At 36.3% G+C, this 16,673-nt stretch overlaps 2 protein-coding genes and 1 long non-coding RNA gene across 3 annotated transcripts; 2 read left to right on the top strand and 1 right to left on the bottom strand.

Annotated features, from left to right (window-relative positions):
• Positions 1–3,555: 3,555 nt before the first annotated feature.
• Positions 3,556–5,436, top strand: LOC137739455 (acyl carrier protein 1, chloroplastic-like). The gene is made up of 4 exons (XM_068479026.2): positions 3,556–3,657; positions 3,861–3,974; positions 4,300–4,419; positions 5,089–5,436. Exons 1-4 carry the CDS (start codon positions 3,556–3,558, stop codon positions 5,212–5,214), a joined length of 462 nt encoding a protein of 153 aa, XP_068335127.2. The 3' UTR covers positions 5,215–5,436.
• Positions 5,437–5,678: 242 nt separating this feature from the next.
• LOC137739456 (dormancy-associated protein homolog 4) lies at positions 5,679–7,749 on the bottom strand. Its single transcript, XM_068479028.2, has 3 exons — positions 7,037–7,749; positions 6,578–6,680; positions 5,679–6,080 (listed from the first exon to the last, which is right to left on the bottom strand). The coding sequence occupies exons 1-3, from the start codon at positions 7,278–7,280 to the stop codon at positions 6,053–6,055; spliced, it is 375 nt and encodes a 124-aa protein (XP_068335129.1). The 5' UTR covers positions 7,281–7,749; the 3' UTR covers positions 5,679–6,052.
• A 6,400-nt stretch (positions 7,750–14,149) lies between these two features.
• LOC148694260 (uncharacterized) lies at positions 14,150–14,714 on the top strand. Its single transcript, XR_015966405.1, has 2 exons — positions 14,150–14,419; positions 14,495–14,714. It is a non-coding gene; the product is annotated as an uncharacterized LOC148694260 (long non-coding RNA).
• Positions 14,715–16,673: the final 1,959 nt, after the last annotated feature.

Raw genomic sequence — 16,673 nt, 5'->3', positions numbered from 1 at the left:
TTTTTTGTTTTTTTTCTTTTCTTTTTCCTGAAAAGGGGGAACAATTGATGGTAAGCAACATTTATCCATTCATTTCTGGTCCAAAGAGGCTATGAGAAATTTCACCCTGTGGCCACAGTAAAGCAGACTCATCAGCTCGGAGCATTGAACCCAAGACCTCCCATATTTTTTTTGTTTATTGGAGAGTTGTAATCCGTACATTTACCACTAAGCCACTTAAATTAGAGGTGGACACAGTTTAGACCTCAAACCGCTACTAAACTAGTACATCACTATTTGATTTGACCTTTTTTTTTTTTTTTTTTTTTTGAACTGAAACTGGGATTAACCAGGGCACAACGGCCAGCAAGAACAACGAAAGCCGACAAAGGCTGACAAAGAGAAAGAACAAGTAGCGACAACACGGGATTACAAACAGACGCAGCCACAAATGGCAGAAGCGTCATCTCACAAAACAAGACAAAAGCTACACAGCCGGGAGGCAAGGAAGACCATCCTTGTTCAGAATTCTCACAAGAGAAGATGGGGGTCTTTTGACCCAAGCCAAGTCATGCATCTCCGGTTGAAGTTTGAAGCAACGAAGTCCGCCCCAACATTTGCTGATCTTGAAGCCCAAGACCAGGAGCAGGATTGGAAAGTTTTCCCCACCACATGAATTATACTAAGGATTGGGAAGATTTCCTAAGCACAGCTCATCGAACAATCTTTCAAACATGTGATGACATTCTTCAAATTCGACTCAATCACCACCTGAGCAAGATTCAACTATTTTGCCAAGCAGCACCCGTACAAAATTGCCAAGGATTCAGCAATAGTCACATCAGAAGCCAAAACCATCGCCCTTTTTATTGCTATACACCTGGAACCAAAGTCCCGCACAACCAAACCCACCCAAGCCACAGACGAACCAATCTTCCAGCTCACATCTACATTGATCTTTGTCACAGGATTGGGAGAAGGAGACCACGGGGTCATCCTATCAGGTATGGAAGGGCTCGGAAGGCTGCCTTTTCCATCCACCAATGTAGTAGCAGAAAATGCTTCCCACGCACAAGTCAAAGCATGTATGGTTTGAGAAAGGGTGTGATCCCTACATTTAAACACAACATCATATTTAGCCTTCCAAATAAACCAACAAGAGAAGGCCACCAATGATAGAAACCGGGTTTTACACTCCTTCAAACCCAAGTTTAGCTTGAAGAGGGAAAACAGCCATAAATCCAAGATTGTAACAGATTCTTGGTCTATACGAAGACTGAGAGGCCCACCAAACCAAATCAGCTAAACCCATGGGCAGAGAAGAAGAAGATGTTTGACGGTAGTGAGAGGAAACAACACATCTCCTTCTAAACAAATGAGCTTTTGTTGCAATAGCCCCCTTTAAACATCTCTAAACAAAATTCTTAATTTTGGGGGAAACCTTTAAACTCCACAGTCCACTCCACACCACATTCTCAACAGTACGAGAGGAGGATGGATGACCAAACCGCCCCTTTAGGGATGGCCTATAAACCCATGTGTACCCAGATTTTACTGAATATATGCCATTTTTTGCTGCGAGCCAAATAAGCCGATTCGGGGCTTATGAGTCCTTTACTTGAAGCATGGCAATGACATTCCCCTTAACCGCAGAGACGATATCTATGATGTCATCTAACCTCCACAACCTTGAAACCAGATTAATAATCTTGGCCACCACCTGCGATCTATCCACCTCCGCCTCCCCTATAGGGTTTGGATATCAATTCATCACACCCGAGACCCAATTATCATCCCAAATCCTAATTGAGTTTCCACTCATAACCTGCCATCTAGTCCCCCGGATAATAAGGTCCCTTCCTTCCAGCAAGCTTGACTATGCCCATGACGCCCGCCCCCCTCTGCTTAGAATTAAGGACTGAGTCATGAGGGAAATAATAGTCCTTCAACACTCTTGCCCATAAAGAATTCAGTTCAAGGATTAGACGCCAACACTGCTTGGCGAGAAGTCCAGTGTTAAAGTCCATCAGGTTTTGAAAGCGCATCCCACCATCACCTTTGGCACAACCCATTTCTTCCCAATTCACCCAATGAATGCCCCTCTCTTTATTTCTATTCCCCCACCAAAACTTCGCAAGGATAATGTCAATCTCTCTACAAGGATGAGTTGGTAGCCGGAAAACATTCATCGAATATGTTGGAATCGCCCGAGCAACTGCCTTGATAAGCACTTTGCGGCCAGCCTGAGAAAGAAATTGTTGCTCCACCCCATTACTTTTGCTAAAACCCTCTCCTTTATGTATGCAAGAGCATCGCGCTTTGACCGACCCTAGATCGTAGAAATGCCCAAATATACCCCTGGATCATCAACCTGTGGCATATCAAGAATATCACACAAAGCATGAGTAAGTATCGCAGGAGTATTTGCATTAAAATAAACAGTAGACTTTTGCAAGCTGACTTGATACCTAGAGGCATGTCAGTAAGCCCTTAGCAGGTTCGAAATATTCCGATAGTTGTTTGGAGTAGCATTTAGGAACACAAGTGTGTCATCGGCAAATAACAAATGGGTAAGCTTAGGCCCGTTCATACTCATTTGAATGCCATCTAGGAACCCAAGATCAGCAGCCCTCTTAATCATCCGAGAAATCACCTTAGGTTATAAACTTAACTATGAGTGTAACATAATCAAACGAATTCATAGTTATCGAACCATGCTCATCCTTTTAGTTAAGACTTCTACTCTTCTTATACCAAGTCAATAAGGCTTCGTTTGGAATATAGGATGAATTGGAGTGGATAACTGTAAATTAAAGGTATCGTGAGAGGAGAAATGAAATAATTATGTCCAATTAGGATTACTCAGGAATAAAACTTATCTATTTCAATCCTCTCCAAAATGATAGGATTACAAGGGATGAGTTTTCTTCATGCCTAGTCCTCTTCTAATTCCCTCCAAATGAAATATCGTTCACTTCTACACTTCAATAAGTTATTCATTCTAATCCAACATCCCAAACCAGCCTAAACTATCAAATTATGTTCGTCTCTTGCCCAAAACATAAACCCAATTAGTTTAGAATCAAAAGTTGATGCAAAGGCAGATTGAATATGAATTATAACATGGGTAGAGCTATATACACATCCCTTTTTACCTTCTACATATTCATCTCAATTTTTGATCGTTGGATCGAATGAATTGAAGAAGATCAAATGATAGAAATTAACAAAAGGTGTGTGGGAGGTAAAAATAGGTGTGTGGATAGCACAACCCTTGTAACAAAGTTTAGCTTAAGCTTATATGCTGTCTTTGACGAAGGGCTCTACTGAGTCCACCTAAAGCCAGCTTTACAAGCACAAGAGACACAGTTTATGGTATTATCCGCCAATTACATGGTCATTACCATATGATTTATTGTAATTATCGACAAAACCCCTAGACATTTTTCATGTATCTCTGCATTATATATGAAGCAAATTACAAAACCTATATGCCTATACGCATTGTAAGAACAAGCTGTTATCGTTATTATTCTTCTTGTTTTACATAATTATTCAAGCTTCCAACTCTTGATCATGGCTTCTTTTGGTTCAATTTCGCCAATCTCTGTTGCCACTCTACCTTACACCGCCAAGGGCAGAAGCACAACTTGCCAACTCAATGGATTCTCTAGAATTGTAAGTGCCACGAATTTTGCAAGAATCATAGATTATTGGGTACAGGCTGTCGTATGTCACACTATGTGGGAAACTCACATGCATGGATCTGTTCATTGTGAGCAGTTGCGACAAGCCGTGCATTCCACAGTTTATGAGTGAGAATAGATAATAGAGAGACCGGATTTTTCACTAATTGTATGATTTGATTATTTTCAATGCAGGAAGGGCCAGTGGCTAAGGGGCTAAGACTTGTACCAAAGATCGCGATCACTAAGGCAGCAGGAAGATCATTTGCACTCCCTAGTTGCACTAAGACTACAATCTCATGCGCCATTGTAAATATATTTACATATATTTCTGCAAATATCTATTTTAACTTGGCTATCTATAGTAATTTTACACTTGCTTTCTCTTGCATCTTATTTTTTCTCCTTTTCTTTTTTTTTTTTGTAATTTCTCATGTGATAACTTCCATTAACACATGAATCAGAGTTATTAGTTATAAGCTCTACCGAATGCCATCAGAAATGTATGTAGTTACTTGAAACATTTTTTGCGGTACACTTTATCCGTGCTTATTCTATGTATGTTCTTTTTATCATATCTCTAATCGGTGCTTAACTAGAATAAGCACTTATCTAGTTTGATTACCTTGTGCAGGCTCAACCAGAGACCCTGCTGACTGTGCAAAGCACAATTGCCAAGCAACTTTCCATTGATGAAAGCACTGTGCTTCCCGAAACAAAATTTGTCGATTTGGGGGCGGATTCTCTCGACACAGTATGATGCTCGATCTTCATGCTTTCTCTAATTACTCTATAGTTTTCTTTTTCTTTTTCTTTAGCTTTAATTGGTGATGAGTGATGTTTTGGCAGTTTTGCATAATATATCATAACATGTTAAATCGATTAGCTATGAGTTGTAAAAAAGTACTAATAATTGTAGTGTTCTTCATATAATTTCCACACAAAATATAAGTAATTTGTTTCAGTCCGCTATATCGTAACATTCAAAAAAAATTGTACCACTTAATTATTAATTATGACTTTTATCATGTAACTTATCGTTAATCCTATATATATAATGAGTGAAAATGAGGCCCTTGGGTTTAGGATTAGCCAAGTGGTGAGATTGTGAGAGAAAATGATCGAAATTGAGTTAATTAAGAATAATATAATTTATTGATTCGAACGCTTCTAATGTAACCAAGTCTTATGCTCATTAAGTCATATAACTAATTCAGAGATAATTAGGTATTGACTTAAGTTGGAACCCTCTCTAATTGATGGTATAGTGAATAGATTAATCACCCATTAATTTGACGTCAAAGACCAAATATTCATATGCTTGATTAATGTCACCGATCTGTTCAATATTTTACTTTTTGTTCAATTATTTATTTCACTCTCTGAACATAAATATCTGATCAATGGAAAGAAAATGAAACAGGTTGAAATCCTGATGGCTTTGGAGGAGAAGTTCGGTGTGTCCGTTGGAGAAGGAGGAGCTGAGAACATCGCAACCGTTCAAGACGCTGCTGATCTGATTGAGAAAGTGAAATCTGGTTCAACCTAGGGACCTCCAGAGTTGATATAAAGAAAAACCAATACCTTGTTTCTCAGTCAAGTTTTGTTTCTTTTTTCCCCCTTCATTTTCCATTTAGATTAAGTTAAACTCGAATGGGGTATAGGGTTCGAACAGCAACACTCTTGAATATTCAAGATGTCAATTTTCATAACTATTGTGTGTAATCCACATAAGAAGTTTTTACTCAAAGCCAGAATATTTAATCCTGAATGTTTGAATATTATGTTTGGTTTACAATATTATACAATAAACACAGCAGGAAAAACATTGCACTTTGAAAATAGCTAATTATTAATCCCACACTTCTATATGCATGATGCGTTCCCACACTTTTATATGTATGTTGCGTTAAATTGTATGGGTTCATTTGATAACCATTTGTTCTTTATTTTTTTTGCTGGAAATATGAGGAAACTAACTACCATGCTAACAAACAATGATGAAAATCAAAATTTAAGAGTAAACCTTAAGTTAATTATTAAGCTCCAAATTTAGGAGTTTCATGAAGGGGAGGATTCAATACACAAATCCATATGTACAAAGATCAGATAAAAATACAACATAAAACTTGAAGATCACATGAAAACATGAAAATATATAGGTGAAATAGCAAACCCTACTTCAACTCCTCCATAATCTCCAAGGAGCATCGGTTCCTCTGCTGTTCCTCGTCAGTTGAACCATCTTATTATATGTAGTTCGTACTTAGATAATTACATCTATACACTTGTATATGCATCAAGTTCCCATAAAGGTAAGGTTCTCTATGTACAATGGTGTGGAGCCGCCGGCCGATACTTTAGCAAAATCTTCTTCACTTCCTCTCTCAACGATCCAAAGCAGTAATTACCATCCTGTAATGCACATAAATAAGAAATAATAAGGGGGGGGTTAAAGTATAACTAGTATTTGTTAAACAATCTTCTCCTCGGATATTAATGCATCGATTATCTACAAAAGAACCTTGGTATTTTGTGAGACCTATATAAGGAAGACTGTCAAGTCTGCACGTTATATTATCAGACTCAATCTACATGTATTTTGAATGCATGGTGAGGTTTGACAATCTGACAATATAACATATCAGATTATTTAACTACCCTATGCATATCTAGTCCAAGGGTAAGAGTACCAAATTCTTTTCCTAGATGGTCCCAAATTCCTAATCTTGTCTTCAATTGGCATTGACTTGATCAGCTCTTAATCTAGTGAGAATTATCTAAACCAAATGATATATGCATGCTTCTTCAAGTTGACTCTGATATCTACTGGGGGTTAGCTAGAGAAGCAAGGATATATATATGCATGCTTCTTTTGATTCACTATCATTCTAAACATAGCTACCACTTACCAATCGTAACCAGTCGGACTTCTAGGTTCGGCGCGTGTCAAAGCATCAGCAGACGATTTCCTCCTTGTTAATTTCTTGAAATTCCTTGCACCTGGTGTTCCAGCTGCACATAAAATCAAAAGAATACATAGACATAAACAAAATTAAACATATAAATATCTCAAAAAAAAGAGAGTTATACATTTAAGAATATGATATCTATATCCAAGCAAGTTGGTCGCAACAGGAGTGTAGTATATTTACACTCGTTGTATCCAACAATTTTTCCATGCTAGACAAATATATCGATATTTCCACAAATTTGCATATCGATATCTACCGATACGATATTTTAAACATTAGAATTACTAGTAGCACACCAACTAATTCTGTTATGTCTTTTAAGGCATATCAAATTTATCACGGTGTCAATTCATGTTATTTGTAGTTAATTTAGAGACTATAAAATAGATAACTTACGGGTTCTTGGAGTTCCTGGTGTGGTTGGGGACTCTGAGGGGGAGCCGGAATCAGGTGAAAGGTTTCCAAGGGTGGACGAACTAGTCCTAAGAATAGTAATGCTCCGAGTGACCGGAACCTCATTCGCAGCCATTGGCGAAGAGGAAGGGATAGACATGGAGTTGTACTTTCGGAGCTTACCAAGGCCGGATTCAGGTGCCGGTCCGGCGAGTGTTTCATCCCAAAGCTTGTGAAGAAAACCCATGATGACTTATTTTTTTATTTATTCTAAAACTAATTGTCTCTCTGTAACAACCGACGAAGCTGGCCGTGTGATGTACCAATGAACGTTGTTAGTGTAGGTTCGTGACCCAAGCTATACGACTGTTACAAAGAGATTGGGAAAACAAAGCAAATGAGAGAGAAGATGTGAAAATTAATACGTAGAAAGGAAGGTCTTTCTATGAACACAAGGTGTTTCAGGGTTCTTATAAGAAGACAAAGGCTTTGAGACTTGAGAGAGAGAGAGAGAGAGAGAGAAAGAGAGAGAGAGAGAGTCGGAGTTGAGGTGGTGATGGCTTAAGCTAAATTCAGTAAAAGAGCAACCGGCTAGAATTGAGGTGGTGGTGGCTTAAGCTAAATTCAGTAAAAGCAACCGGCTAAAATGGCCTCATTACTTTGGAGCCATCCAATTTGCTTCTGTTTTTTTTAGAACTTATTTGAGTAACTACTATATTGTTTGGGGTTAAGGGGGCAATACATGTAAGGATATCCAGTAATTTTGAGCGATGCTATTTTCACCTCATCTCACTCTCACAGTCTCACTCACCTGTTTTTTCTCGTTCTTTCAATGTCTTTATTGTAAGGATAATTTCCTTACTCACTAACTCACTACTTAACTCTTATCTATTTTTAATTATATTTACATATATTTGTTAATTTTGTCTTACAATAGCCAAACAGGATTCACTTCGATCTAGACTTACACCGCTCCATCCAATACTTGTTCTTCCATTTACAATAAGAGGTATTTGTTGATTTATCCCGTGAACTTGTATGCAGCTATCAATTTTTCTCTTGAACTTTAATTTTAGTCGATTACCCCCTTGAACTTTTTCAATTAGCAAATTTCTCCCTTGAACTTGAAGTTTAGCCGATTACCTCCTTGAACTTTTATAAATAGTTAATTCCCAATGGCGTTAGATTTTAACAAACTTTCATTCAATTTTTGATCCTTTATACCCTTATACAGTTGTCATGTGTTGTTTTCATGATTAAAATGGATGGAAAATTGAATGAAAATCTAACACCAGAAAGGAAATTGGCTATTTATAAAAGTTCAAGGGGGTAATCGGGTAAAATTATAATTCAAGGGGAAATTAGCTAATTATAAAAGTTCAAATGAGTAATCGGCTAAAATTAATGTTCAGAGGGAAATTGGGAGTTCCACACAAGTTCAGATAGTAAATAAACAAATATGCCTTGTAATAATGTATCTTAATCATACAAACGTATAATATATGCCTTTTATTTGCTTTATTATTATCTAAAGATTTACAAAAAATATAAAAATAAAACATTCAATAAAAATAATTTAATCATATTCATATGAATCAAACAAATGAACAGATTTTTTATTTTTTTTATTTTTATTTTTTATAATAAAAGTAGCATTCTCAAAACAATGAAAAGTAAGCTTAAAAAAAATGAAGACAATATAGTTAACCCACGTAGAATGAGAAAGATGACAAACTCATGCAGCGAGCCAAATTCTGGGAAGCCAAGCAGAATCAAGCCACGGATAGAAAAGATTGGAGATCGTAAACTGGAAACAGGATGACTAGGTCAAGTGGTTCGACAAGTGTCCCATCCTTTTTAAAGATAGCTTTTACACGTCACTGGATAAGCTTGAAGACGATCCAGATCCACCAAACACTGAAATGTTAAGGTGTTTTGTGGGTCCACCCTGTGTCACGTTACAAGGATGGTACATCGCCCTCCCTGAGCTCCTGCAAGCTTGAAGACAACAATCTAGGTCACGTTAAACCCTAAATCAAATTTTCCAGAAAGAGACCCTGAATTCTGTCTACGATTGGATTAGACTCAACAACTCATTAGATTCAAAATATATTAAGTAACAAAAGATAATTATATTATCTCCATTACACTCAAGTTTAAAACTCCTTCAGCATAATTTAAAATTAATTTAGTGTATGGTACCCCGCCTACATAAAAAAGAAGAGTGTATAATTTAATGGAAGGGTCATGTTTAATAATTGTGTTTATTGTCTTTTAGGTAAGAAATTAAGAATAATGTTTCTTTTTAACTTGTAGAACTGAGGACATATTAGACTCGTATTGAAACATTTTGAAGTAAAAAAGACTACAATGGTGGAAATGAGTTATGTTATTGCATCTCAGCATGAGTTTGAGCCTCATCGGCTTTCTAATCTAACATTTAACCACTAAGCTATTGTCTTTTCCCCAAAAAAAAAAAAAAAAAAAAAAGGTTTAAACCGCTGAAAAACAAGCCAATTACAACTCTAGCTAAATATCAAACGGTTAAAGGTTAAGAACTCATAATATGCATCTGCCTCCAAATCTTCGACCAACCAACTCTAATAGGACAGTGCTCCAATGTAAAACCCACTTGATAATCCAATATTGCAGAGTCTTTGTACACCACCTCAACCAACAGCTTCTGAATTTTTACATGGTAAGGTTCTCGATTGCACTGATGAAATGACCTTTAAATGAAACAACCCAGTATTTTTGTTTTCTTTTTAAACAACTACAATTAATCTTTGATATGTCAGTAAATTTTGGCCGTTGATACATTTCCTACATCCATCAACATTCAGGAATTGCCCACGCATTTACGGGTGACTCATCTTAGAACACTCTAATTATTCGTTTTATCTATTATATATAAAGCCGGAAGGCTCTTTTGGTGTCACGGCTTCGACAAAAATATTATGACCAAATTGCCCCTTAGCCAAAAAAATTCAAAAGCAACTTAATATAATGTATCAAATCATGCAAGGGTAATTTGGTAATTTGGTCATCATAAAATATAATATAAATATAAATGGGAAGAGAGAAAAGAATAAAAAAAATGAAAGGAAACAGAGAAAAGAATAAACAAATGACAAAGTTGATGGTACCCACGTGATAGGGAAGAAAAATATAATAAAAAATAAGAAAAATCATGAATGTTGTGTTCAAAACATCTTACGAAGTGCGTAGCGTCGGTGATAAAAAAGAAAATAATGAAATAAAAAAATATTGAAGCAATTCACACATATAAATACATTTAAAATGTCTAAGTCGCACGTAGTGCGCTGTGATTCAAAAAATGTCTTTTGCACGTGGTTGTTTATTAAATATTATTTCTCAATTTTTAACACTTAAGAGGTGCGTAATGCTAGTTATGAAAAAGTCTCTCGCGCTCGCATAATAATATGATTCAATTAGTTGTCAAATGATCTTTTTTTTTTTTTGAACAAACGGTGTTATCTACACTAAAAGAAGAGAGTGGGCTTAACCTCACAATGGGCTAGCAATCAGTTATTTATTAAATATTATTTTTTCTAATCTTAATGTAAATTCAGTAAAATGTAGATGGAAATTGAAATACCGTTTTTATTAATATGGATTCAGCTGTTTTGATTAGTTAAAAGACAGCTTTTATTCAATGTATTTATTATTCATTTCCATCTACATTAATAAATACATTTAAAACATTTAAATCGCGCGTAGCATGCCGTAATGCAAAAAATATTTTGTGTATGCCCGTGAGTGCGTGCATAGAGGCTAGTTGGTCTAAAGTCAATTGATGATTCGAATACTTAATCACCCAGATAAGGCTCTTCCAGTAAATAAACTAATTAAAACGTCTTGTTCCTTTCTTCTGGGAGAGAAAAATGGACCTGTCTTGTGATTCCACCATAGGTAATATCATTGAAAAAATGGTCCCAGTGACTTCGATCCCTCTTAACTTTTTTCATAGCCTTCAATCAGAAAATTAGATGCTGGCCCCTACACAAAGACTCGAAGACAATTAGATCATTGTTTTCAATAATTCAGTAGGGTTTGGTTGGGCAGTGCTATCAATCTATGATTGTGAAAGGAAACACATCATAATGTTTTTAAAATTGGACAAATTGAGTACAATAATTTATCAGTACTAACATCAACTTTCACTTATTTTTTCTTATTGGAAACGCAAGCCAATTAAGATATTATCTCCTAGTCTTCTCGTCCCTTATGATACGTTAAGATGTTAATATTCAACCACATTCGATCGACATCATCTAAGATATCCTAGTTCTGATCATAGCCATCTTCTCTTTTGAGTACTTATCATGATCAATATTCTCATGACATGAACATTAATGAATTATGAGTCTTCCATGCACATCAACGATTATAAATCAACACATGCGACTATAGTTGTATCTCATATCAAAATACATACCACAAAAGCATTTTGATTCAACATTCATAATAGTGGTGACTACAAAAAGAGGAAACATAGTTTTTTTTTTATTTTTTACCCCAAATCCCTTCTCCCTTGACTTTCTTGTATTGAAGATCTTTTCTCTCATCTAATACTCTCCACTAGCGCTGGTATGCTTTGAACTGAATACCGTAATCAAACTTAACATATTTATTATACAATTTAAATTTTGAAGTTACATAAAAATTTGGCACTCAAATTCAAACCCTCAAACTCACATAAAATTTACATCATAATTTGGCAATCAAAGTCACTTAAATAAAAATAAATAAGAACTCGAAAAAAAAAAAGTCACTTAAACATGAGCCAGAATTGAGAGAGCCCAAAAAATTAGGCCTAACAATCAATGCCCAATCCAATTTTCTGTTTACCAAACCAAATTGAAACCCATCTAACTTTAGGTTTATCGAATTTTGGTTTACCTCTGCACGATCAAAAAATGTTTTTACCAATAAGATTTGTTTGGCAAGCATCCCAATGTGGCTGATCTGAAAACCCATCACAACGTTGGATTAGGCACCCATTGGAGGCCTGCTGTAAAAGCCCATCATAATGTTTTTTGATTGCAGGCACAATGAATTCCTTTGTAAAGCCCAAGAAAACAGTTGAGAATGCACCAAAACTAACCTTTACAAATATTAAGAACCCTAATATGTTCATACTCACTTCATTCACTCCCTAAATGTTCTCATTTATTTTTCGTTCTCTAATTTATTATATATTGGGCGCTTATTTATTCATAAACGCTCAAATAAAATACAGAAGTAGGGAAAGGAGATCGCATGAGCAAATTCTATACCTAAACCCATCGAAAAATGTGGTAGAAAATTTCTAGAAACCTCGCGGACACCGATGAATGTGAATTTTTTTTAGAGATTATGTGTAGCAAAAATAGTGAGCAGGGAAATATCATTCACTTGCCCTTATGTGAATATGCCGGTGAATGTTAAATTTGATCGAAGCTCCACAATCAGAGGATACCATTCTTGCTAGCTAGTTGCTTATTTGCTATAAGGGTACATAATATGCTACTGTAGAGAGAGTGGGGTTTAGTCTACATTATATAACGGGATAATCATAATTATGTATGTGTTTGGGCCTAAATTCACATTTTCGGCCGAGTTGAAGTCATCCCAGAAAGGGGGCCATGAGATTCGGCCCAATGACGTGGTGCTAAGGGAGTAGCCGAGTCCCGGATAAGCTAGGATTGTTAAGTATTGAGATGTTTTCTGATGAGGACCAGAATTTTCCAAGAATTGAAGATTGTGGCGGATGGGATAATGAATTAATTGAACACATAAGGGGGCTAGGTTTAGAATCCTAGTAAGGAAAAGGCTGAGAAAGATGGTGATAGACTTTTGGCTAAGAACATTTGAGTATATTAAGAGAATATGCAAAGGAATTGGAATATTATTAGAATTTTACAACTGTAAATACCTGATCATCACGAAATATACCCCATATAAAATATGGGGTTTTGGTAACATAAAAAGGACCTTCAACTCAACACACAAACGTCCTGTGAAAATCTTGTTCTACGCCAACCCCTTTCATTTTTTGAGAACTCACTCACTCTCCTAACTTCATCAACACATCTTCAGTTTGGATTAACAGCTCTGTGTTGACAATTGGCGACATCTTCAATTTAGATTAACAGCACTGGAGTTAGGCGACCGATAAGCATCTTCAAAGAGTAACAACATTGCTTCAAATTCGGCTAGTTATCTATCCAAGCCTCTACAAGTGAGGAGCCCTTGGTTTTCTCATTGAAAGATGTCATCTCATTAGCCTTCTCGGTAAAGTAAGGTGTTACTAGGTTATTTCTAGTTCGGCTCATTGAAAGCTAAACCTTATTTGAACTTCACTAGCAACCTTGTCATCATGTTCTAGTACCCAGAAGCCTAGACGTGTTCCTTCCTCGGTCATGATCAGTTGGATATACAGAAGTCAGCAGCGTGTTCAACACCATCACCACATTCATTGAGTTCGGTGGCGAGTTGGCGCGCCCGCATTCACCAGAAGGGTGTAGTTAGCTCTTATTTACTCAGCTTGCACGTCACGTAGACTTGGTAGTTTTTAAGGTCAACAGTATGTAACTCAACACAAATAGTAGACCTCATGGTCATCTATAAGAGCCGAACATGAGTAACCTCTCACTTATTAGTTACACAAGTTTCTTTGATTTAGACACGCAAATCAACCCTTGTTGATACGCCCTCTGATACATGTGAGTCCCATATGTACAACATTTATTAAATAGCATTTAGCAAATCAATTTTGTTCTTCTAAGTACAATGTCCATAAGAATTGGGAACTTTAACGAAAAGCTTCCGATACTGTTCATTTTAACGAAAAACCACATTTTTACACTAAAAAGTCAATTATGATACTATTCACTTTACCCTTTATTTTGTCCTTATTGTTAAAACTCAAAGTTTTCAAGCTCTTTTCATTAGTTTTCCTATAATTCTAATCTTGTTAAGGTGTGTTTGTTTTCCTTCACTAGCCCTCATTGGACTGGACTAGCCCTCATAGTCTAGTCCAGTTCTATGTTTGTTACTTCACAAGATTAGTTTTAGTGGGAGTAAGCCGGGCTTGCCTCGACTAAGAATCGTGCTAGACAGGCTTAGCGAGAGACGTCGCGAACCATGAGACTAGCTAATCCCTTCGATCACTCTCTGCTCGCGTCCTTTACTCTCCTCTCTGCTCGCATTCTCCCTCTCTCCTCGTCCCTAACCCTGAATCATGAACAAAGACCTCGATTCGAGATGGGAACCTGAATCAGAATCAAAATCGGACTTTTGATGTGATTTGCCACACTTTTTAGTCCCCAAAGGGTTTAGTTTGCGATCTCCCTTGAGTTTTGATCGAGGAGTTTGTAATGGGTAGGTAGATTTGGGGTTTTACAATCAGCTCATGTATATTAGGGATTTGTTCTAATTCATTGCTATGAAATGTAGGGTTTTAGGGTTTTGCAGTTGCAGGAGGAGAAGATGAAAGGTAACATCTTGCGTATCCTTCTCACTGTGTTTATGTTATTCTGTCCTTTCTTTCAAACTACTCTAGTTTATATACCATTTGCAACTAGCTCATGTAACTTTCTGTACTTTTTATTCCAAGATATTAACTTTGTTGCATTTAATCATATGGTAGACTGAATTTTGGCTTGATAGTTTCGAATTCCTATGATTTTAATTTTGTTCTTTCTTTCAAATTCACTGGTTTATACCATTTAGAAATAGCTTTTGTAGTGCTCTTTTCTTTCCCGTCTTCAAACTGTTGCATCGAATCGTGGTGGAATGAATTTCAGCTTGACGGTATTGAATTTCTATGATTTTTCATCCTCTGGAACTATGAATAGTTAATGAGCTGTAGAGTTTTACTACCTTAATTGTAGTCCAATGTTACGAATGGCGATCACAATTCTAGGGGTGCTACTCTGTTCCAATCACCAGGAGAACCGTTGCGATATGTACGATGGTGGAAGAATTGGTTATGGAAGAGAACATTGCAAAATGTTGCTGGGCAAATGGGGAGTTGTGGATGTAAATGATTGTTGCAGTTGCGCTATGTATTTGGTGGATTCCGGGATGGTAGATGGCAAACACTTATGCATTACTACGAACTCTTAGGTGGTAAGCTTGAGCATTATGCCTTCTAGGAGGCCTGTGATCCTTGCAGACAAGACCTATGCCACCAAGACTGATGCACTGGAAGCTGTTATGCATGCACCTGTCCATTTTCAAGGATTTCTGACCTTTGTGTGAAATCGGTATCAATTGCTCGTATTGGCTGTAATGTATGTTGATGAGGATTTTGAGTCTATAACCAATGTTCAATAAATCTTACACAAGGCTCGTTCATCTTCTAAATTGCAAATTTGGATCTATTTGCCTATCAATTTGAGTCGTTGAAAGTTTTTTTGTAATATTGGTTTAATTCTTGTTAATCGTACAATATTAGTTCGTGGTTGAAGGAAATTAAAATTGAACAATAATTTGCAAACACCATGCTGTGGACAGTACTATTTTCATTATCCTGCTTCTTAGTCTGACACTGCACCACGCTTCACTAAATCAGTCCAGCTTAGTCTAGTCTAAGCTAGTCCAGGTTAGTTTTTGAAGCTAGTCCAGTCCGAAATAATTCGGTGTAACAAACGCACCCTTAGTTTCCTAATTCCTGCTCAAGGATCCAACGTTGACCATAGTACTTTCCAAAGAACAAGTATAATATGAAAATGATTTCCGCACACATTTTTTCTTTCCTACACACTTTTATTTATTTATTTAGCATAAATTGAGCAGAAGGAGAATCAATGGACGATAATATCGCAAACGCAAATGCAGCTAACATGAGTGAAGGAGCAAATCTATTTAGACATTCTCCAAAGTTATGAATTCTAACATACAAAATGTGCCACTTGATTTATAAACAAATGAAAAAAGTAGTTGTTGGCCTCGAAAACAACTAATACTATAATTATGGTCAAGCAAATTGCGATTATGGAGGTAATTAAATAAAATTAAAGATCGATCATCTTCTAGGCAAACGAAGATTTTGATATATTATTCTATATGTGCCAACTAGTTGCCACCCATGCATATACGAGAATACCTGGACTCTTCTGTCCCGGAACATCGTTTTGACGTATTTTTTCTTCACATTCCTTCTACTTTTTGCATACCAACTTCCCCATTCAACACGCTTTGCCCAACTTGTGCATTAACATTTGCCTAGTGCCATGGAAATTTGTTGAAAATGATACACCATTTGTCGATGGACGACCCACAATAACGATCTGCATTATCATTTTGGCAACTTGCATGGGACTTTGAGGTCCTACGAATATTTTTAAAGAACTTCAACGAAAAGATTCTGATACTATTTACTTTAATAAAAAATTACATTTTTAGACTAAAAAGTCAATTATGATATTCTTCACGTTACTCTTTATTTTATTCTTGTCATTAAAATTCAAAACTTTCAAATCATTTTTATTAGTTTTCTATATTTTTAATACGCTTGCCCTTTTTAACATTTTAAGCATTTCTATTTAATTTTAACAGTTACTTTTATTTGATTTATTCATTTTGACAACGACTGACTAACGCAAATATAATAATGTGCGAGAACTGGCAG

Source organism: Pyrus communis, chromosome 9 (genome assembly GCF_041283825.1).
Source record: "Pyrus communis isolate YQ-2024b chromosome 9, ASM4128382v1, whole genome shotgun sequence".
NCBI lineage: Eukaryota > Viridiplantae > Streptophyta > Magnoliopsida > Rosales > Rosaceae > Pyrus > Pyrus communis.
The sequence above is the reverse complement of the archived record's forward strand: the minus strand, read 5'-3'. Positions and strand labels throughout refer to the sequence as shown.

Bases quoted from the DNA above. Each gene is read 5' to 3' on its own strand.
- LOC137739456 (XM_068479028.2), bottom strand. From the start codon at position 7,280: ATGGGTTTTCTTCACAAGCTTTGGGATGAAACACTCGCCGGACCGGCA. The intron at 6,681-7,036 runs GTAAGTTATCTA...TTTTATGTGCAG, and splicing joins ACCAGGAACTCCAAGAACCC to CTGGAACACCAGGTGCAAGG. The intron at 6,081-6,577 runs GTAAGTGGTAGC...TGTGCATTACAG, and splicing joins AGTCCGACTGGTTACGATTG to GATGGTAATTACTGCTTTGG.
- LOC137739455 (XM_068479026.2), top strand. From the start codon at position 3,556: ATGGCTTCTTTTGGTTCAATTTCGCCAATCTCTGTTGCCACTCTACCT. The intron at 3,975-4,299 runs GTAAATATATTT...TACCTTGTGCAG, and splicing joins CTACAATCTCATGCGCCATT to GCTCAACCAGAGACCCTGCT. The intron at 4,420-5,088 runs GTATGATGCTCG...AAAATGAAACAG, and splicing joins GGGCGGATTCTCTCGACACA to GTTGAAATCCTGATGGCTTT.